The sequence below is a fragment of the Lissotriton vulgaris genome, chromosome 8, assembly GCF_964263255.1.
Source record: "Lissotriton vulgaris chromosome 8, aLisVul1.2, whole genome shotgun sequence".
NCBI classification, from domain to species: Eukaryota; Metazoa; Chordata; class Amphibia; order Caudata; family Salamandridae; genus Lissotriton; species Lissotriton vulgaris.
Window position 1 is genome coordinate 13571458 of NC_141696.1, and position 23775 is coordinate 13595232.

General features: G+C 44.0%; 1 protein-coding gene across 2 annotated transcripts in view; it reads right to left on the bottom strand.

Annotated features, from left to right (window-relative positions):
- Window positions 1–23775, bottom strand: part of LOC147693228 (TRPM8 channel-associated factor 2-like) — a 223146-nt gene that overhangs the window by 153207 nt on the left and 46164 nt on the right. For both annotated transcript variants that reach the window (XM_086933634.1, XM_086933635.1), the window contains exon 2: window positions 1712–2346. In XM_086933634.1, the coding sequence (XP_086789760.1) occupies window positions 1712–2328 (617 nt within the window). In that variant the 5' untranslated portion in view covers window positions 2329–2346. The remainder of the gene's footprint in view (window positions 1–1711; window positions 2347–23775) is intronic.

Here is a 23775-nt window from a genome sequence, read left to right on the forward strand (position 1 = left end):
AAAGGCCCACTATTAAAATAGTAATTTGAATATCTGGGAACCTCTAGACATTTTTTTAACTTACACACTTTTCACTTTCACTGCACTCTCACTACACACAACCTGCTCTGCTGTAATCAGGCGCTGTGGCACACCCAAGGTAACACTCGATGCCTTGGGTGAGTCCTGATGATGAAGCATGCCACCAACCAGGTTGGTGGGTGAGGGTCTTCTAAAAAAACAAATGTTTTTCCATCTACAAACAAACACATGGAGCTTCTACTCTGTAGCTGGTTCCCATTGATCTTTACATATGTAACAGGGGAAGTGAACAAGCTCTAGCTTTTCCTCTCTCTCTCGTTTGATACTTATGAATATTAACTACAAGCATTGCTGATTCACAAATTTACAGGTGACTCAGGCAGTTATCTAGATTTATCAGGTGATGCCTGCAGGAATACAGAGCTTCCCAAACAATCAGAAATTGTGAGAATGTATGGCTTTCATCTAGGACAGAATATCCAACCTTTTCACTAACAAGAGCTACTTATGTTCAATAAAAATCATCCTGAGCAACTAACATTATTAGTGTTGTGCACACTAGACAAGTTTGCGTTAGTGGCTACCATACAGAGGATTACCAGCTGTGATCACTTCAGTGCAGCATTGCTAACAGTAATGTCAAATTGGATTTGTTAATTTGGAATGCCTCTACAAGGATAATACTCAAAAAACCTCTTATCCTGCAGACAGGGGACAATAGCGGACGGCATCTGTGGATGCTTGGAATGGTTTAAACAGGACCTAGATTGAGTGCTTTGATGGTGCTGATGCAGGACCCGGGAATAAAAATAGGATGAGTTTTAACACATTCACTGGTGTTGTGTGTGTCTCTCTCAGCTCTCTCTGAGTAGACCTTGTAGGTAATTCAAACCACCCACACAACCACTTGAAAAACTATCCGTCAACACACTGACCCAACCCAGCTTCTGCTGTGCAGACAAGCAAGCAGTGGTGGGACTGGTTTCAAATTGGGCTAAGTGACATGGGATTGCTGCTGACTGCCCCACTCCAGACAAAGGACAGTGGAAGGCACTGCCCTCATGGCACCATAAGTAGAATTGTATTTTCACCTAGAAATGGCCATAAGCAGAAGCTGTGAAAAAATATCAACAAAATCCAGAAATAGGATGAATAGAGAAATCTTAGGTTTTAGGTCTCATAATGAAGATGTACTCTAAGACTCCATTGAAGTCTAGCCCTCTGTGAAAACTAGTGGTCAAAACATGGCTATCAGATTCCTTTAATGCCTTACACCCTTTGCAGTTACTGTATCCTATCTTGCCTCAAGTTGATGCCTCAGAGGTCAGTGAACAACCTCAAACCTTGGCCAACAAAGAGACCTTCTTGGACCCATTTCAGCTAGATGACTTTTCGAACCCCAAACCCCTCTCCCAGCTCTTGAATGACTACTAATTGACACCTTTCCACTGCCACCTCCTCACCTCTACCACTATCTTTTCAAACCTCAGCCTCGCATCAATCATTATGGACATCATTATAATCAAGTGTGCACAGCAGGTCAATATTGATTTACTTTGTTTAATGTGAAGGTTCCTTCTCCATATTATATATTATATAGACTAGAAAAAATGCTTTTTTGATTGAGTGGTTTATACCATTGTCAATCCCCACGTTTTAAGTATAAGTATAAGGTCTTGCTTTCACTCACCCGACAAGCAATGGACTACTTGGAATTTCCTTGGAGACTGAGAAAGCTCCTCTCTCTCCAGTGTTGGATGTGAAATAAATGCCAGACACATTGATCACTTCATTTCCAGGAAAATCAAAGCAGACCTTTTCTGTGCCGTGCTGGTGAGACCAATTCCAGGCTTGACCTGCGATGAGGAGACCGCCTCCGTTCTTCACGAATGCAATAAGCTCTTTCTTCTGAGTGGCATTATAAGCGTCCATGCAATACACGCCAAAGGATTCCAGAAACTCACCACTGGACTGCACCTTGATGCCATGATCAGAGAAGGTCTTCACCATGGAGACAAATATCGACTGGAAACCAACCAGAGCATCTGCTGAGGGTTTCAGCCAATGGACAGCATTGAGGAGGAACTGTGAGAACTTTAAGCTATAGAAGTAGACCTCATGAGTGATGGCCACAATCCGGCCCTTTCCGTAGTGACTAGCCGCAATCAGAACTTGGCCAGAGTTACTCACAAGGACAGGGAAGGCTTTATCCCCGATCACGAGTAGTTCAGAGGGAATGGCAGTTCCTGTAAAGTCCAACGTGTCAACACCTTTTGTCAAGGCTCCGTAAGATTCTCTGAGGGTCATTTCAATGGTTTCTTGATCCTGAAAGCATATAAATAACAAACAGAATTAACAATCATCATCCTTAAAATGCCACAAATGTGCTGTTCCTTGCTGAATACCCTCATATCCTGCTCGTGCCCTGTACCTATCGTGACTTTGAACAAAGCATTAATACTTATCTATGACATATCAATAATATTTTACTATGAACATACATGTAATAATTATGTATGACATAACATTAATATTTTACAATTATTCATTATATTATTTTATTTAATTTTACAAAAAACATATAATGCTCTGAGTGCAAGTGCCTGGTACCTCCTGTGACACTGCACATGACAATTAAAGTTTGCTCTGAATGCGCTTGCCTAGCATGTATTGTGATGAAGCAGGGTCTGTTTTTTACCCCAGGCCAATTCTGCCCACCCTTGAGGCATGAGACCCGGATGTATGACACTACAACGCATGCTTTTACAATGCATGCTGTTACAACGCAGGTTTTACATCGCATGCCATTACATCGCATAATGCTTTTGGGTGCTGGATAGTGAATAATTTAATTTACTACTCCAACTCCAGTCCCCGTGGACACTAGGGAAGGTTATTGGATAGTAAATTAACCTATTCCCTATCCTAGAGCGCCCCCTACAGCAATGCGTTGTAATAGTTTGCGTTGTAAAAGTTGCGTTGTAATAGCACTTCGTTGTAAAAGTTTTGTTGTAATGGCTGTTTACCATGAGACCCTGATAAGCCCCCACCCGCTAGCAAAAAAGGAATCTGTTAAATTGACCAAACTGTCCCAGCTGTTCTTTTTCTACGAATAGGCCCCAAAATGTCTCTCTCATACAAATCTTCTCAGTGAGGCTCAGCTCCCCCGGAGCCCCCACTTCCTCGATCTGCACCTCTTCTCTTACACCCACGTAGATAACGCAAGAATAGCAATACCGCAAGAACAGGGAACTTCCCGAGCTAAAAGAGACATCACGCAATACCTGATGGTTGGGGCCACTTGCCATCTGTCATCTTTCATATTATTGTGTCTGTTGCTAGCCTTAATGTAACTAAGACATGCAACCAATATCTTCCTAAATGTTTCTCTTTCTTATAAAAGTTTCCCTGAAGTGACGCAAATCCTGGTCAATAGATGTGCAATTTCATTATGATTCATGGTCAAACATCCTGTGACCTTTTGAGAAACCTTTTGTAGCGTGGGTGGCACTTCTGTTTTCTTAAATATTTTCCAGACGGGACCAAAATGTGTCATGTCCTATAGGTCAAAGACACCTGATAATGTCATCATTATGTGGTCAATAGTTCATCATTGAAAGATTATAAAGATCAGCTCCTCAGTCCATTCACCAGACTACCTCGCTGCAGTGACCCCATGGGTCACTGACGCCTGTGTGGTCTCCTTCAGCCCTCTATCTAAGCATCTTTGGCTGAAGCTCTAATTGTTTCTGGCACTTTACAATTGTCCTTTTCTCTCTCCTCTGCGTTGCCCTTATTCTAAAACATTATTGCAATTGCAAAGCAATAACGTTGTTCCTCCTAACTTAACATGTGCATTACTAGCATTGCAGTCAAGTGTAGTTTGCATTTTGAAAAGATTTCCATAGATTTAAAATATTTTTGCAGTGCCTGAGTTTCTCCTTCACTCCAGAAATGTGTGTTTCAGTCCCTAATTAATTTCAATTGTGCCCTTTAATAATCCTGGCACCTCGCATTCTGGGTCTCTTTAAAATGTTGAACCTGCATGAATTATTCTCTTCAGGAAGGCTTGAAACAAGTTCTCTATATTTTCATAGAATGTATTGTGTGTCTTTCTGAGTCTCTAGCTGATTTAAATGTGATTTTTAATGGATCCTAACTCCAGTTTGCCTTATAGTTCTCATCAGAAAGGCTTGATTCTAGGCACTATGATTTCATAACAAATGTACTCCATGTCTTTGGATCTCTTGCAGTTTTCCGTTATGCATTTTTAAGAGTTACTCATTTCAGCTTGCCTCGCAGCATTTTAGAAGCGATTTCTATTTAGCATGTACTCCTGGCAGAGTGAAGCCAGGTTTTCTTAAGAGTGTTCACTAGCAATGCGTTTTATTGAAATACTTGTGTTTTTGTGTAATAAAGTGCCACTCCAATGTGAAAAGTTGTCACCTCATATTATTGTTCCTTCTTTCTCAGTGCAATATTGAGACGATACTCCTGATCACAGTGAAACGTGACCACACCCTTAATGGGGGCTTGGAAGGGTCCCCAGTTCCCCCTCTCTCAGCTGGCGCCCAACGTGATGTCCAACACCACCCCATGTACTATCAATTGCTCTATCCATCAGGTGCATGACGTCCCTATCTCAGTCCATAACACCACTTTTAACACGGTAACGAGCCTTGACATCGAGCGCCGAGAGAGAGCCTAACCAGCACTTGGGACCTTCTGGGGTTCATCTTCACTCCCAACACCCAGGTTCACATCTCTACACTCTCCATGACTGACGTATTTGCCGCCACACATACATTATTCTGCCACTCTGACAACTCGTCTAGCTCTGACTCCCTATACACGTCCCACTCTGCTCATTCGATTCATTCCGGTGTCTCAGACCGCTCATCACCCATTATCATCACTGATGAGGAAGACTCATCAGATTCATCAGATTCTATGCAGTCTGTTGTAAGTCCACCCATTCGTCACCACCAAGACAAAAAGCCCCATGCAGACGCTTCAGGCAGTGTTTGAGAAATGAACACTAGATCGATTCCCCAACTTTCCCAACGTCTAAGGTAGAGATACATAGGAAGGGCACACCCACCCTCCGTGCAAGGAAATAGCATTTCTCCTAGCTCACAGGGAACAACATACATACTAGTGTCCCTATAAATAGGATACTGAGTTCTACTGTATATAAAATACCTACTGACTTTTACACACATTTTATCTTTAAAAAAAAAATATTTAGAAGTTGGGAAAGACTGATAGTTCTATCAAGCTTTTGAACAAGATTGCCTATGCCAGTTGTGGCGGCCAGCTCCACTACCCTGGTTGGGCCCCTGCACAGGATCAAGAATTACAAGACGGTATATACCTCTGTGTAATTAAGGGTATAGGAGAGGGACCTATACCAGATCTCAACTACAGCCACTAAGAAAGAAGAGCATTGGCAGAGTGTGGTTCACACCAAAGACCCCCCATTAAAAAGATTATCTGGCATTTAGACATTTAACTGGGGGGGGGGGTTTAACATGGAATGCTTCTAGGTAAAAAAAGTTTAAAATGCACCAAGGAAACAATATGAGGAATAAGGCTCCCGATGCTGCATGATTTATTAGTCAAAAATAAGATTTACATATATAGGCAAATTCAACAATTGTTCCTTCAAATATCGCCTTACGCGTTTTGAAAATACTCATTTTTTACATCAAATACATGCTTTTCAACATTGATATACATACATTAATTCAACTAAGCACCAATAGGTTATAATTTCGTAAAATGAGCTACATACTGGAAAGCTACCAGTAGCTCAGGAGATACTGGTTGGAGAGGCTTGTTGCAATTACAAGACAGTGGTGGTTGACATGAGCATGTAGTGTGTTTTTCATTGTAGATCACATTTTTAAAGTATTTCCATTGATTTAAAATATTATTCTTTGCATTTGCATGAGTTTGATTTGCACTCCAGAAATGTGCCTTTAAATGCCAGGACTTCGCCAATGCTCATTATTGAATGTTGAAAAGGGTTCTTCTACCATATGAATGAGAGAGGTATTTTTCTCTATCATTTGTACATCTATTTTGTCCTGGATTTGCAAAAGCACCCCCTCCAATTAGAATGCCTTGATGAAGTGTCCCAGGACAGTGAAATGTCACCATTTCAGTGCATCTAAATGTACTTTGAAGTTGTAAATTCGTGCATGGTTAAAATTTCCGCATTTGGGAATTTCTGACTGATTTCTATTGTACCTTTAAATAGTCATTCTAAAATAATAAGTTGCCATGTTAGCTGCACCTGTCAGTCAGATAACGACAGTCACCATATTTCCCCTTCATCACGTCACTTTGTGGTTTCCTCTCTCGGGCCTGGCAGCGTCCGACGCCTTTCGATTTCTCTCTCCACATTGTAGAAAGTGCCCTCTGCTCTTCTCCTTTTTCAGCAGCTACCTCTCCTTCTGTCGGTTTACATGTAGCGTCTCTCTACCTCTCTTGCTTGGCTTATGGGCCTTTCTCAGCTCTTCTGCTCACAGGGACACCACAGGCTTTCACTCCTGTGTAGCGAGATCTTATATATAGGGTTACATCTCTCTTATGCACTGCAGTGAGAAGTGATCAGCAGGAGCATCTGGGTACGTGCCAAGCACACCCACTGTAGCTGAGTATATACTGTGTCTGGCTACCAAGTAGCTGCCTTCAAGGCTCTTAATTACGTCTTTTGAGCACGGTTTTAAATAGGCTCCCTTGTTCTCCCTTGTTTAACTCATTACACCCTGATTGAAGTTCATTCTGTATCTTGACTGCCACACCCCACGCTTCTCACCTTAAAATTTCTGGCGTACTTGACCACTTGATAAAGGATCCTCCCACTTGAATATTGAGTCAAGTGGTAGGAAGAGGGGGAGGAAGGATTTTGCAGACATTAATTGACCACATCACACAGCAACCTTTTTTATGTTTTCTGGTTGCTATTACACCCTAGACTTGGCCCAGCAACAAATGATAGGCCAGCGACGCAAAAGAAAAAAATGGCATAATAATTTGAGGTCAAGGACTGCCATCCCTGACCACCCAGAGCCCAATGGTAGAAGATGTAATACAGGGTAAAATGCAGCTTTTCCCTTTGATATTTTTGGATCCACATTCTATTCAACATGCCCCACAACATCTAGATTGACAACAATAGAGCAATGAACAAAGATTGTAAAAATGAGTAAAGTGCCTTGCTGGTAGCAATATCCTCTTCCTTATTGAAAATAGATATTTACAAAATAATGTTCTATGGCCCACAATGTTAAAAGACAAAAAAATGCCATCATTATAAGTAATATAGGGCCAGATGTAGGTAAATGGCATTTACCGATTCGTAAATACCGAATTTTACCGATTCGGTATTTACAAATCGGTAAATGCTATGTAGGTATTTTTACCGATTTTTTTACCGAATCTGTAACATTCTGTAATTACCGAATCGGTATTTACCGATTCGGTAATTGCCATTGATTCCTATGGGCCTTGAGGCCATAGGAACCAATGTCAATTACCGAATCAGTAAATACCGATTCGGTAAAATTACCGAATTTACAAGGGGGACAGGGTGTCACCCTGTTGCACCCCTGATTTTGGCTTGTGTGCCATGTGGCACACATACATGCCCTAAGGGGGCATGTATGTGTCCCCCTAACGGTATCTATGTGTGTCACATGGCACAGGTGTACATGCACAGATGTGCATGTACACAGGAATTCGTTATTTACCATGCAATAGTATTACATGGTAAATAACGAATCGGTAATGGCCTGTGGCACTGTTTTCAGTGCCAGCTACATCTGGATTTACCAATTCGGTAAATTGACCGATTCAGTATTTTACAGAATCGGTAAATTTACCGAGTCGGTAAATATACCGATTCTGTAAATATAAGGCCACCTACATGTCAAATCCCAAATACCGGTCGGTAACGGCCAAAATCGGCCGTTACCGACCGGTATTTGGCGACCTACATCCGGGCCATAGTTTCTTGGCAAAAAAGAAAATACTTTCAGTTTCAAATGCATATGAATATCCCTCTATTTAGATGACCAATTATAATTCATAAAATAATTTTTCATTATAGACCTGATGAATGTCTATTGGCATCCATATTTCAATGTACAAAATGCAAAGGCCTACCTTTTCAGCTAGATTAACAATACTAAGTTTAAACAAAATACTGCAGCCCTAAGATGCTAAGTACAGAATAATTCATTCCTACCTGCATCTGAATTTCGCAGCAGCTAAGGCGGGCACAGGCTTATGGCCCGAATGCAGCACTAATCTGGGAGTGTGTCGGAAGAGAGCACTCACAGTTGATGTTTGCTATTACAAAATTAGGGTTTTGAAATTGTGGACGGCGTTTACACAACGTGCATGACATACAGAGAACGCAAGCCTGTGTTTGGCTGGATAGTCACAGGTTCATATGCAATTAGGTTTACTGATCTTCCAAGGTGTATGAAAGGAGTACCATTGAGTTTTAAGGAACTATAAGGATCTGGTATCTAGCGCCAAATTACCACTCTGGGTGAAGGTGTACTTTAAAAAAAAAAAAAAGAAAAGACATGTGATATTAAATATTCTGGTCAGCATAGCGTACAATTAAAAACAGCACATGTTTTTAGAAGCTATGAGGTAAGAAAAGAGTTAATAGGCTGTCTCTGGGGCTGCCGTTGGAAGTAGCAGTCTTGTTGACCACAGATTCTGGGCGTTGAGCCAGGCAGGAAATACACTTCCTGTGGTTTGTAACAAGAGTTTTTAGGCAGTTGGAACACCGATCGCAGGATCACACAAAATGAGACATATACATTTATATATATTCACTGAAAAAAACATAGGTTATAGACCATATTTAGTTAGGATTTAGCATTTACAAAACCTTGAAAATTCACTGAAAAAACCATAGGTTATAGACCATATATAGTTAGGGATTAGCATTTACAAAACCTTATTTTACTCGCATAAAACCATTGAAATTCGCATATATAGTTAGTTGCGCTAACTATTATGGCGCACCCGCAATCCACTGCTGATGATGTCACATATTACATCATTCATGACATGGTCAGTGACATCACTGATGACATCACTGATGACAACATCCAGTGGCTGTCTGTTTCTGTAAAGTTAAAATTTGTCTTACATATTGAAGAATGAGTGGATGTATAAGTGTCTGGATGAAGGATTTAGTAGGTGCATGACTGACTGTATGAGTGAGTGATTAAATGTGTCTCACTGAGTGCATGGGTTAGTGACTAAACTGTCTTAATGTGTGCATCATTATGTCTGTTGTTCTGTACACTGCTGCATGTGTTGATCAGGAGCTAAATGAGTAACTATATGGGTTATTGGTTGGTTGCCCAAGTATTTGTATGGGAGACTGAGTGTGTGTGTGGGTGGCTGGGAGGTGTATGACTCTGTGCATAGATGTGTGAGCAGTTGATTCACTAGATCTATGGGTTCAAAAATGCATGTGGAAACAGCTGTATGAGCGGTTGACTGTGTGCATGAGTGTATTGGTGAGTGAATGGATATCTCAGTGCTACATGTCAAAGTAAGTACATATGTAAAACACAGTACATGTGAGAGTTGAAGTATATAAAAAACTGTGCATAAGAGCCAGTGAATATGTGAGTGGCTGTATGGATCATTGTGAACTTGTATCAGGGATTGGATAAGAGAGTAAATATGTGTTAGTATATGTTTGAATAAGTAAGGTGTGTATAACTGTATAGTTGAGGAAATGGAGATGTGATTTATTCTTTGCATGACTGACTAGGTGTGTGAGTAACTCCATGGATGAGTGATAGTCTGTGAGTGTCTGTTTACACTGAGTGTATCTAAGGTTATATTAGAGTCTGAATAGGTTCATCGTATTATCACATGAATGATGTCATCATTGATGTGATCAGTAATGTCAAATGAGATGTCATCAGTGATGTTATCAGTGATATCATTTGAGATGTCATCAGTGATGTCATCAGTGATGTCATCAGTGATGTCATTTGAGATGTCATCAGTGATGTCATCAATTATGTCATTTGAGATGTCATCAGTGATGTCACTGACCATGTCATGAATGATGTAATATGTGACATCATCAGCAGTGGATTGCGGGTGCGCGATATATAGTTAGCGCAACTAACTATATATGCGAATTACAATGGTTTTATGCGAGTAAAATAAGGTTTTGTAAATGCTAATCCCTAACTATATATGGTCTATAACCTATGGTTTTTTTCAGTGAATTTTCAAGGTTTTGTAAATGCTAATTCCTAACTATATATGGTCTATAACCTATGGTTTTTTCAGTGAATTTCAATGTTTTTTTAATAGCAAATATCAAATGCTGTCAAATGTCAAGTACATGATAGGTAAAAACATTTTCGTGTTTATGCACGCTGATGTGCTTTGAACGCTGCCCCCCCCCCCCTCTTTTCTCTTAGGAGTACTCTCTCTTTGCAGATAGTGAAGGGTAGTTAACGCAGGCCTTTGCCCCCGTTGTAATCCGTCGTGCCTGCTTCTCTCTCCATTTGATTGATTGTTATCCAAGCATTTAATATTTTTGAATTGGTTCTCTTTGGTTTATTCTGTATTTACAAATAAGCACAGAGTCGCAATACTCTGTTTAGTCTTTGCAGATAGTGAAAAATCGTTTAAAAAAACAAAAGGAATCGAGCAAAATCAGTAGGCCACTAATGGGATCTGATTTTGACCTCGCTAAAATAGAAACATTAAGAACAACCCCTCATGAGAAGTACGAAACTAGTGAGATGAACTTAGCTCCACACCATGATGGCTGCAAGACAGCTCGACTCTGCCGCCCACCCCACCCCACCCAAAATAACGACAAACCCTATGCAAATATTATAAATATATACAACACACCAGCAAAGTAACAGGGTAAAACATTTTATTAAATAACTATTTACATAACTATTTTATACTTTTTGTTGCCCGATCCGGCTAGCTCAATCGATCGAACATGAAACTCATGCACTCTGATAACAAGCGTTGCTGCTGATGCTATGCAGACAAAAACTGGTTTTCAGTTTGTACATTCTTCAAGATTTTTCCATCCAAGGCTGGTTGAGAGTTTGTAGAACGATGGCTTCAGATTTTCAACATACGGTGTAGTGGCGCGGACTGGGAGGGGGCGCTTGGCTCCTGCCCCCTCCCCAAGTAAGATTTTCATACGTGAGTGTACGTTCATGGTTTTGGTCCTTGAGTTGCTTCAATGTCACTGCCATGCTCAAATGGCATAAGTCCTGGATGTTGGGTGCCATAGTTCAGAGTTCTGAGCAGCGCTTGTAACACTGTCTGAAGCTTATTTGCACCTGCTGCAGCTTCACTATTCTCAAAGTAAGTGAGGGCCGTTTGTGGACCTGACTGCATTGGAAAACAATGTGATGCGGTGCCTCCCTAAACCGCTTGACGGAGGCCCCCGAGGGGTGGTGAGATGGCGCGGACTGGGAGGGGGCGCTTGGCTCCTGCCCCCTCCCCAAGTCGTGTTGCCCTGGTGTGGCCTGAGATCGCCCCCGACATAGGCGGCCGGCTCCCGGGGTCCGGCGGAACTTTTTGCCTTTTGATGACTCTTCCATTCTGGACCTTGTCCCACAATCCGTTTGACCTGAAGACACGCTGTAGTGGGGCGCCCCTTTACCGTTTCAGTTGCCATTCCGCCCGCTTTTGCTACACTGTGCCTCTTCCGCCATTCAGCTGTTTACCGCCCGCTCTTGCGACTACAGCGTCTCACTCACCATGTAGTTGAGTTGCTCCCGCTCTTGCGATGCAGCGATAGGCGGCTGCCACAGGACTCTCAAAATGGCGGCCGGCTCTTCAGATTTGGGCGTGGTCCACTAAAATGGCCCTGGGACACCTTGGAACTCGGACGCTTGTCTGCTAGGGCTTGGGTCCCATTCTCGAAAGCGTCCCCTCAGCCTTGAAGATTCTACAAAAGTCTTGGGGGCCCCCGACTCCCGCAGGCTTCTGGTGGGGAGCGGCTGCCATGATTGCTCGTGGAATGGCCACGACTAAGCTACGAGATGGTGGTGCTCTCATGCTGACGCCAGCTTCAGTCTGAAACATCCAGAAACACTGTAGACTACCAATTCGATCAGTTCCGGTAGTGCCCCAACGTGACCCGGTAGAGAAGAACTTGCCCTCCCCTCTTTGACTGATGGTTCTTGTTGCCTGTCCCTTCTGTTGTAATTTAACAGAACTTTTTAGACTGCTGAAAGGGGTTGTGTTCCGAACGCTGGTTGGTGGAGACATTTTGACTATATTCTGGACCTACGTTGTCGCGTAATGCGTTATATGACACGCCGCGTTAGCGCACCCGGAAGTGCTCCGGTGCGCGAAGCGCAGCTTCCCGGAAGCGATCCGGGGCGCGGCCCGCAGCGCGTAACGTAGGCATAACAGGTCATGTGACTTGTTAATAAAACTTTTCATTGGTTCATTTTACTTTTGTTATTTTAATGATGAAAGGCTTGGTCATATGACCTAAAAATTACGCTTTTTATTGGTTTCGAACATTATTTTTTCTTAAACATATATGTTATAATGTTCCAGGCTAATGTACTTTAATATATTCCTTTTTCGAGAAAAAGGGCGTTTCTTCGTCCCATGACGGAGCCGTTGAGTAAAAGAGGCTCGGCCTGCTGTCTTAGTCGCCGATACGCCTGAATATCAGATTCTTATCGATCACTTTATGTTGCAAGAGTGGAAAACACAACTGCCCTTGACCATTTATCTTTACTACGTTCCTGCGTATTATACCTTTTATCCGTCATGTAATTGGACTCCTTTATTTCACTTGCCTTTTACTGATTCGAAAACAGTGACTAAAATTAAAAACTTTACCAATGTAAATACTACTACCATGTTTTGTTTTAAAAACCTTTATTGTGAAAATGTCAGTATACAAATACGGGCCTATAACCACGTGGGCCGGCCACGGAGCAAACTGGAATCGTATATGATGAGGAGACATTTACACTGTAGAGGAACGCAAAGAGCGGGCCATTAGGTTGCAAGAACTAAGGTGTCTAACAGTTGCGGAATCGGTGGACGTACATTTTGTAATTAAAATACGACAGGGCCACTTACAATAAAATTATCTAGATATACATTTGCGGGCAAGTACCATGGGTGACGTTAATTCGAACTTTCAAAAGTACAGTAATCAATAACACATCAGAACTTAATATCAATAGGGATGTCGAAATATTCAATCAATTCTCGTCCCCGCCCGCCAGGTGCTTCAAAACTGCATACGTATCTCATGATATCAAGGTTGTGCAACCAGTACACAACAAGAAGTTACGAGTTCCATTTATACCGGCGCCATTTTGGGCAATACCACCCTTGACGCAGCCCTTTATGCTACAAGATGGTGTCTTCCATTCAGAAAATATTGTTGGCAGCATTTTCAAAGGAAAGATAAACAGGCGTTCTCCTAGTGAGTCTCACATTGTTACATTTAGGAAGAATGTTGAAGAGTAGTATGTTGAAAATCTGAAGCCATTGTTCTACAAACTCTCAACCAGCCTTGGATGGAAAAATCCTGAAGAATGTACAAACTGTAAATAAATTTGTATCTGTATAGCATCAGCAGCAACGCTTGAGTCAGCTTTGTGTGAAGCCGCCATTTTGATTCAATCAATAGGGTCCCCCTGCACACATTCAGGGACCTGGTCGTGTCTTCAGGTCAAACGGATTGTGGGACAAGATGCAGAAAGGAAAAGGAAAAAAGTTCCGCCAGACCCCGGGAGCCGGCCGCATATGTCATGGGCGATCTTTGGCCACACCAGGGCGATAGTGAAGCTGCAGCAGGTGCAAATAAGCTTTAGACAGTGTTACAAGCACTGCTCAGAACTCTCAACTATGACACCACCTCGGTGCCATCCGGATCTTGGCGCCTTGTGCTGGTTCCGGCCTATTCACACATCGGTCCGCTACTGACACCATCTCACAGGCCAACGGGGCACCCCACGCCGACTTTCGGCGCAGCATTGTAGGATGGCCACACCAGAGCAGCAACTTGCTAAACACCACCTCGGTGCCATCCAGATCTCGGCGCGTTATACTGCCTTCGGCCTAATGTAGCCGCAAGTGCGGACGCAACTCAACTGGATAGCGAGTGAAACACCAAGGGGCGCCCCACTGCAACCGAGGAGCCTCCATTTTGGGGGCGACGCACAGCATCACCAATGCAGTCAGATCCTCAAACAGCCCCCACTGACTGACGCGACCTCACAGGCCAACGGGGCGCCCCACGCCGACTTTCGGCGCAGCATTGTAGGATGGCCACACCAGTGCGGCAACTTGCTGGACACCACCTCGGTGCCATCCAGATCTCGGCGCGCTGTGCTGCCTTCGGCCTACTGTAGCCGCAAGTGCGGACACAACTCAGTTGGATGGCGAGTGAAACGCTAAGGGGCGCCCCACTGCAGCCGAGGAGCCTCCATCTTGGGGGAGACGCACAGCCCCCACTGACTGACGCGACCTCACAGGCCAACGGGGCGCCCCACGCTGACTTTCGGCGCAGCATTGTAGGATGGCCACACCAGTGCGGCAACTTGCTGGACACCACCTCTGTGCCATCCAGATCTCGGCGCGCTGTGCTGCCTTTGGCCTACTGTAGCCGCAAGTGCGGACGCAACTCAGTTGGACGGCGAGTGAAACGCTAAGGGGCGCCCCACTGCAGCCGAGGAGCCTCCATCTTGGGGGAGACGCACAGCCCCCACTGACTGACGCGACCTCACAGGCCAACGGGGCGCCCCACGCTGACTTTCGGCGCAGCATTGTAGGATGGCCACACCAGTGCGGCAACTTGCTGGACACCACCTCGGTGCCATCCGGATCTCGGCGCGTTGTGCTGCCTTCGGCCTATTCGCACATCGGACCGCTACTGACGCCGCCTCACGTGCCAACGGATTTTCTACGCTTTTTATAGCCCTATGCCGCATAACAGGTCATGTGACTTGTTTATAAAACTTTTCATTGGTTCATTTTACTTTTGGTTTCCTAATAATGGAAGGCTTGATCATATGACCTAAAAATAACACTTTTCATTGGATTAAAACATTTTTTTTTCCCAAACGATGAAAGCCCCACCTTGTTTCTGGATGTTTCAGATTGAAGCTGGCGTCAGCATGAGAGCACCACCATCTCGTGGCTCCGTCGTGGTCATTCCGAGAGCAATCATGGCAGCCGCTCCCCACCGAAAGCCTGCAGGAGTCGGGGGCCCCCAAGACTTTTGTAGAATCTTCAAGGCTGAGGGGACGCTTTCGAGAATGGGGTCCAAGACCTAGCAGACAATAGTCCGAGTTCCAAGGTGTCCCAGGGCCATTTTAGTGGACCACGCCCAAAAAGGAAAGAGCCTGCCGCCATTTTGAGAGTCCTGTGGCAGCCGCCTATCGCTGAACCGCAAGAGTGGGCGCAACTCAGCTGAATGGCGGATTTTGGATTTTGGCACAGTGTACCAAAAGCGGGCGGAATGGCAACTGAAACGGTAAAGGGGCGCCCCACTACAGCACACGAGCCGCCACCTGGGGAGGCCCGTTCACGCCGCCAGCCTGGACAATCGGACACAGAGGAAGAAGAGTGTCAGAGGGTGCGGTAGTGAATAGGGTGAAAGGGAGGTGTCGGGCGGGCACGGGGTGTGATTCTCAGGGAAGAGCAGCGCAGATGGTGGGAGGTTTTTGGCCCATGCATGAGAGAGAGAGCGGGGGTGACCAGTGCGTGGGGGAGATGCTTGCGAGGGTGGGGAGCCATGCTGAGGATCGGCGGCGTGCAGAGAGTTGGTCTGGTCAAGGCATCTAAAATGGCTGCCGTGCACGACAAAATTGTGGCATTGGAAAAAAGGCAAGATAGCGCAGACAATGTTTATCAATAAGGATTAATTTATAACAAAATATTTTATCGCAGTGACAAAATGGCGGTCAACAGTTCCTGATTTCCATTGAATCGAACGTTAACAGACGTCACGCAGCAAAAAAAAAAAAAACGCTCACGCACAGCCGCTGGAAGACATGTATCAGCATATATGAGCCTCCTCAGCCACCCTCAGAAAACATAAGGGGTCAGGATACGTCTCCCGTCCCCCCTTACACCCTGTAATTTAATTAAAACGAAACACAAAATGGCGAATTCCTGTTTCGCTACCAGTTTGCGGCCCAGTTCGCGGCCCGGGAAGAGCTTCTACCGTGAAAAATCAAATTTTTTTTATTTTCCCCACGGGACCCTTTAATAACCCCAACATCATTCCTAGGGGGTCAAGAGGGGTCTACCTTGCCCCCTTTCATTAAATTCCCCCTTCGTTTTTCTCCTCCTCTTGTCTCTCGATCCTACCGAGAGACAAGATGGCGGCCGCTCTGGACTGTTTAGAATGTTGACAGACACCGGAGAGCCAATCAGCATCGCTTCGCAAAGCTCCGTGATGCGAAAAGTACGCGATCTGGAGCGCTATCTGGGACGCTGTCACAGATATATAAATTTTTTAAAACGTTAATTTCTCAAAATCCACTGGAGCACATATATTGAGACCCAGCAAAGGCACATCGGGCTAACAGTCCCTACAATTTTGCCAAGTTTCGTGCAAATCCATTCAGCCGTTCGAGCTAAAAGTGAGGCCAAACGCCCTATGGAAATTAACATGGGAAAAACGCGTTTTGGGACCCCCCTTTTTTCTCGGCCCCCTTGACGAAACCCCCCTAAATTTTCAAGGGCTGCTCAGAAACAAAATGTGCCATTTTCCTGAAAATTTCAGCCGATTCCGTCCACAAACACCAAAGTTATTAGACATAGAATTTTCAAAAGTTCCATAGAGAAATAATCCTAACTATATATACCTACTGGCTATCGCCAGTAGGTAATAAATATATATATATATATATATATATATATATATATATATATATATATGTGCATGACAGAAGTAATATGTAGGTACATTAATAGTTTTTATTTCTAGGTTCTTCAAAGTTGCAGGAAATATTGTGTACTTATACTGTAAGGTGAATGTACTAAAATGCTTTTTTAAGCAGTACATAAGCCAGGGACTACTATACTGGGTGTGCATTGACAAAGCCAAAAGGGTAACAAATAATTTTGAAACCTACTGAATTTAACAACGCTTGTTTATTTTTATGTTGCAATATTCCAGTAGTTTAGTGAAATGTTTTTGCATTTTGTTTTTGAACATTTTATTTTGAAAGCAAAGAATGATCAGTCTTGCTTTGAAGCTTCTGCAAATATTTGCATCTAATTGGAGAACATCCTGTAAGCAATATGCATAGCATCACATTGCTAAATATTGAAAATAAGTGTACACATTTTTATACTCTAACCACTATCAGAAGTGCAGTCTGGGCTTAAAATGGAAAGATATGTTTACCAATGATAATGCTTTTCACCTATTGTGATGCGTTTATCTATTACACATCATGAACATTTTACTGTGAATTTGTTTATATTGGTGTCAATGTTCAACATGAAATGTGCATGCCCAAAAACGACTATACTAGTAAATGCAATGTCGATGTACTCCATAAACTATTAACGCATAACAATGTCAAAACTATTAAAAACAATGTCCATGTACGCTATATACGCTATGGAAACTGTATGGAAACTGTATGCATAATAATGGGAATGTTGGTACCTATGATATCAATGACGGCCATATTCTATGCACATGCAACAACAAGCTTATATCATTGCTATCGGATTCACTCGAGATGACCTCGCCATCAACCTGAATCAGAAATATGTGGTCTGACCTGCGACCCAAACCCAGGCCTACCGATTGATAGGTCACAGGTGGGGTTACACTCAGCCCAAAGACAAATGCACATCCAGAGAAGACCCTGATCGATACCTCAGATAGGCAACTACATCACAAACAGGTCTGAGAAATTGGCCCCAATGAAACACGTTTGGCCAAAAGCTCAACTTTCCAAAATACCACAATGTTAGATACCACACTCAGGCAATCAGGACACAGAATGCACACAACACATAGTGATCACGTGCTCCTCATGCTGGACATCTGGACATGTACACACTAGCACACCCACAATAGCCCTTTCCAGGGAGAGAGCCATCTGTGCCCCTGTTATTTGATGTTTGTACATAAAATTTGGCAAGCAAACGGAACTTTGGGGAGACAGGTGGTGGCCGTCGGATCTGGGTCCTACGCCAACCCCGGTCGCTGAGTTAAAAAACCTTGGTTTGCTCGATCCAACTCTCACCTTTGTCTGCCATACCAAGCGCACGGCGGCCTGCTGCTTTGGCATTTTGCATGGACTACGGCCTGTACTAAAATTTTTTGATGCCACCACCAGGCAACTTGTCATTCAAGCAACCGTGATCTCTCGGCTTGATTACGCCAGCTCCCTTCTAGCGGGATTAAATCAATCGGAAATCACCCGCCTGCAGCGTGTCCAGATAGCCGCAGCGAGAGCTGTTGTGGGACTACCTAGATTTTGTCCAACTGCTAACACCTTGCGTACGCTGCATTGGCTACCGATTGCGCAAAGGATCCAGTTCAAGGTCCTTTGTGTAGCCTACAAAATTCTCAAGGGATCCCCTGCTATGATCCTTTCCAATCTTCTTTCCCGCTATGTTCCGGTCCGGGCTCTAAGATCTTCAGACCTAGAACTTGCGGTTGTCCCCCGCTTTAAGCGTTGCAGGGCAGGCGGCCGCTCTTTTCAAGTTCGCGCCGCAGTGTTGTGGAACTCCCTTCCCCCTGCGATTCGCGCCCTTAGGGATCTGCTTTCTTTTCGTCGAGCTGTAAAAACTTTTTTGTTTCCTTAAATTTTCCCTGCTCTGTTCTGTCCAGTTGTGTTGTGTTGCTACCTTGTTGGGCGCCAGGACGCTCCTTCGCTGGAGCATCTGTGCGCATAATAAATGAGCCTAACATAACATAACATAACCAATGTATGTCCCGTCCTGGACCCAAATGCTCTCTAAGAATGTAAAATTGCTTTATTGTACCTCACATATAATTAGTTGGACAAAACTTCTGTACATGGAGTATTCAGAGGCTACTTCTCAATGCTCTCCCATCTGCTTTGTTTAATTAAACCAACTAATTCATGTTTTTCCAAACTTCTCTTTTCAAGGGAAATTCATATCCAAACAACATCTTGACAAGACAGATAAGGGAAATTGGTTTATCAAGCAAAACTGCTGCCGAAGGACAAGGACCCCGCCAAAACAGATTCACATCTGTGCAATAAGACCTGTAAGCAAATGCCATACTTGATGTAAAGTTTAGCTGAATCCATGGGTGGAGGTCTTTCCTGAGGCTAAAGTCACAAGGGTAAGAGACCACATCTGAACCTTAGTTCCGGCAGGTGGCGTTTAGCAAACTTGGAAAACTGCATAGATTTTTTTCCCCAGTCAGCACGCTAGAGAAGGTGAAGGTAGTCTGCATTTTTTTTCACTTGAAACATTGAGCACTACATAACTAGTACACCCCTTTCCCTTGTTGTGTTATATAGGGCCACCTATTTTGTTCTTGAACAATTGAGTGTTACAAAACTGATACACCCCTGGACCTTGCTGTGTTATGTAGGGCCACTTCTTTATTTTTCTCGAATTGTGAGCGTGACACAACTAGTGTAGGCCCTTGGTCTGTAGTATAGGACACCACCCTGATCTTATTTCTTAGTTAAAACAGTTTTCTTAGGGACTGTCGGTTTCTTTACAGTGACAGAGTCTGAAAGAAATTAAAAGGTGGATTTTTTTCAGCTTGGACCACCGGGTGTTACAACAGAGGTACACACAAACACTAGGTGTGAAATAGGGTGTAATTCGATGGTAGGGAAAATATTCCGTGGCCTGAGGGGGGAACGTTCAACACCAACATCATAGAACACACTAGGACACACATACAAACCAGGTATGCCAGTCAGAAGTGGGCCAAATGAGAGGCCCTACTAGAACTATAGACACATCTCAAGGTGGCTCCATCCTGCAAGAATATCCTCGAGCAACCACACAAGGCATTCCAACCTCCCTCACTATACACCAGCAGCGACATGCTCTCTTTGATGCCTGCCACCAAGCGCTTCCACCCCACGATTCTCACTGGTCAGAGGATGTTCTTCCCAGCTCCCATGGACCCAGCCTTACAGATGGGCAGGACTGAAGCTCCATTTCGATGCTCATCAACCACACATTACATGTTTCCCCATACGAGGGCACTTGGGCAGATCTCTAGTGGACAACTGGAGTCTACCCCATGAGGCACGCAACTAGGTACAAGCGCCGAGTAGAGCAATAACATACTCTCTGATGCAGTCTCTCTCCATGTAATGGCGACTAAGTGGTTGTTGCAGGTCAGACAAGCTCCTGGAGCACAGACTTGGCTGTGTTCCCATGTTCCTTTTCTTTTTCCCATGTGCTGAAGAGGCCTGAATGGATTGGACAAAACGTGTCAACTTTTTGGATTTAGAGGAGTTCCACTAAACATCTAATTATCTCAAGATTGTGACCACCGGTTTTTGAGGGCTCTGCGTTCCCTCTTGTGTGTATCTGTACTGGACTACCCCCTGTATGGACTACTACTGACTATTATATATTGCAGCCATACTGACAAATTGTTTGGACGAGAGACTAAGTACATTTATATGCCTTTGATACGTGTTGTATGTTGTCATTGTTGGATCTGTGAAATAATAAGTTATGCTGAATTTTAAATGTATCATTTGTTTGTCTGATATATACACCTCCCCCCCCCCCATTGGAGATGGTCTTTTCTTGTGCTTGAAGTCAAACAAATAAATGTTGTCTTGTATAGTGACATACAGTACTAGCGATTAATTAATATTTTCAGTAGCATAGTCACAATTCAATCCATTCCGACTTATTACCATTTTTTTTATATGCCATTCCAGCCACACCTGGATTGGGTTATAACATCCTCTAGCCGAGGGGGCCAGTGGCTACCCCAACGGGCAGCAAGCCACCAAACCCAGGATGGGGAGATTACCAGAAAACCAGCCAGGTGTAGCTAGCCTCCTCCCAGTCCAGTGTCAGACTCTCCTGAAGTTTACCCCCCTCCCATTGGTCACAGCCCATTAATCCACAGCAGGTCAAGGAGCATATGCTCCTAACCACCTCTACGAATGCCATAGAGTTAGAGGGAGGTTCATAGACATTCTAGAGGAGGATATCACCAGTGGAGGGGAAGATAGGGGTCCCAGCCATCTGAGGTCTGACACTAAGAGAGGAGCCGTAAGGTATGCCCCCCAGGGTATTCTATGGCTGCGTAGGAAGCATCAGGGAATGAGCTTGAGGTGAAGTCAAAATGCTACCCAGAAGACCAGCATACAGCACTGAGTGAAGAAGGCAGCCCAGTTGGGCGTTAGAAGAAAGGCACAACCCAAGGTTAGAAAGAGAAAGGGCTCTCGCCTGGGAAACCCAGCAGGTAAGGAGAACAACACACCCTCCCCGGAGAAATTCAGAGCAGGGCAATCGGATCCCCTTGAGGTTGTGCCGAGAAAAGAGTCAGAAGAGAGTCCCATGGCCAAAACCAATACTCCACATGGCCATCTACGTAGGAGGGGGGCTGACCAAGAGGAGGGGCAGAATGGCACCCTTACGTGCACACAAGAAGAGCAATGAACAGGACATCTACCGCTCTACCCAAACCCGTTGATCAGACAAATTGACCCCCTAGTATCAAGAGAGGAAGGCCAAGCCTTCGCGCAACCATTTTGTCATCTACTGGCTTGCTGGACAGAAAGGAGGGGCCAGTACAACAGATCTTCGCTGGAGGAGGGATCCTTTGAGCCAGAGCACACATCCATCATGGAAGCCTGCATTTGGAACAGAGAGGGAGATCCACGATGGAACTACACCTACATGCAGGTTAGAAGATCAGAGTGCTACGTCGAAGAGAACCCAACGCAGCCACTCCACACCTGGTATCATCACATGACCGCCGTGGGCTCTCTATCCACGAACAGGTTTTGCTACATATGTTTACTCATACCTCACATCGTAGGCACAGATAGGCTTTACATATCCCAAGAGATGATCCCAGAGAAAGCAAAATGTCTCATCCACCTGTACCTATGTAGAATTAGGGCCAAGATTCAACCCAATCAAGTAGAACCCTGTAGAACAGTAGTAAACATCACTCGGTATGAGACCAACCCCATGGCATTGTATCTGTTCACCGAACCTAGCAACATCAAAACAGAACTAGACATGATGAGAAGGAGGGGTATAATAAGGGAGGACACTGTTTGGCCCCGGGACTTCATAGAAAAGTGGTATTTGGAAGTAGCAAGATCACCTCACCAGTTTACAAATATGTCCACTATCACCTCCATCTGTGGTCCCAGTGTGGCAATTAACATCTTTGGGGCCACTCATTCTAATGACATGGGGACCCTGGAAATTGAATTCCAATGCAGCGCTGCTCACCTCGACCATGCTGGGGAAATGAGTCCCATGGGAGGCGATGAAATGTCAGCATAGACACCCCATGCCAGGAAATCTGGGATACTGAGATTAATAGGTACACATGGATGGATGGAAAAAGGCAGTTCCTAATTGTACGGAAACATAGACTGTATTCCTTGTATTTCCGAGGTAAAAGAACCTTACAGTTTGATTCTAAAGAACACTGTGAAGTAATACTGCAGATACCGGACCTGAAATGGGGTACCTCCACATTGATGAACATGTATTGGCGGTGCGTACAGCTTACCTACACCTAGCTTGTCCCTGGATGGAGGGACCTTTGCTTCCTGGTCCCCAAACGCGCCCCACTGATGATCCCTGGTGAAAATCTGTCTGAGTTGTCTTAACATTCGCTACACAAGAAAACAGCTCTGTTGCAACGGGCTTGTAGAAGAAAAACTGCTGATTATTTTGGCAGGGTTCAGTACAAAGAAATTCCACAAGAACTTAGAATTTTTTCTCAAAGTCAGTAAATACAGGGGGGTATCGATACCCTTCCTCACTTTGCAAACGAAGGCAAAAAGCCCATTAGTTACAAATAACCAGGGGAAATACTGAAGATGATCAACAACACTGAGCTCTGCCTAAATTCCATTGAGGAAGAACTGAGAGCCATCCGCCTTTTGGTGGAGAAACAACGATATGTGTTGGACTTAATGACTGCAATGGAGGGAGGGGTGTGTGTCAAGATTGGGGCTTCCTATTGCACTTTTATTCTTGGAAATTATATCGTAAACAGTACTCATTCTCTGGTCATCCAAGCACTGCATTGTCTACAAGCTGACATGAAGAAGGAGGGAGATGCCCCTGAGCAGGACTGGGTTTCATGGGATTTTTTCGTGGATTTCCTTATGGATGTCCAATCTATCGACATCATTACTTCCAGTTTTCGTTTTTGTAATGCTATTATGTGGTTTTCTATCAATTGGGGTTGGTTGCTGTGAAAATGTAGTCCTCAAATTAGATAGTATGTAAATGGCTAGAGAACGACTAGGAGACACCACAGCAACACACACTGTCTCAAATAATGTGACTGTCATAACATAAGTTATGTAGTTAAAAAATCAACTAGAGGGGGGAATGTTAATATCAGTGAATGAAATGTCAATATATACCATGAAATATTCTGGTTCCAACAGCTGCAATACCAGTAAATGCAATACCAGTAAATACCAGTAAATGCAAATTCAATGTGGGCCATAAACTATGCCTGCATATCAATATCAAGACTAGTAA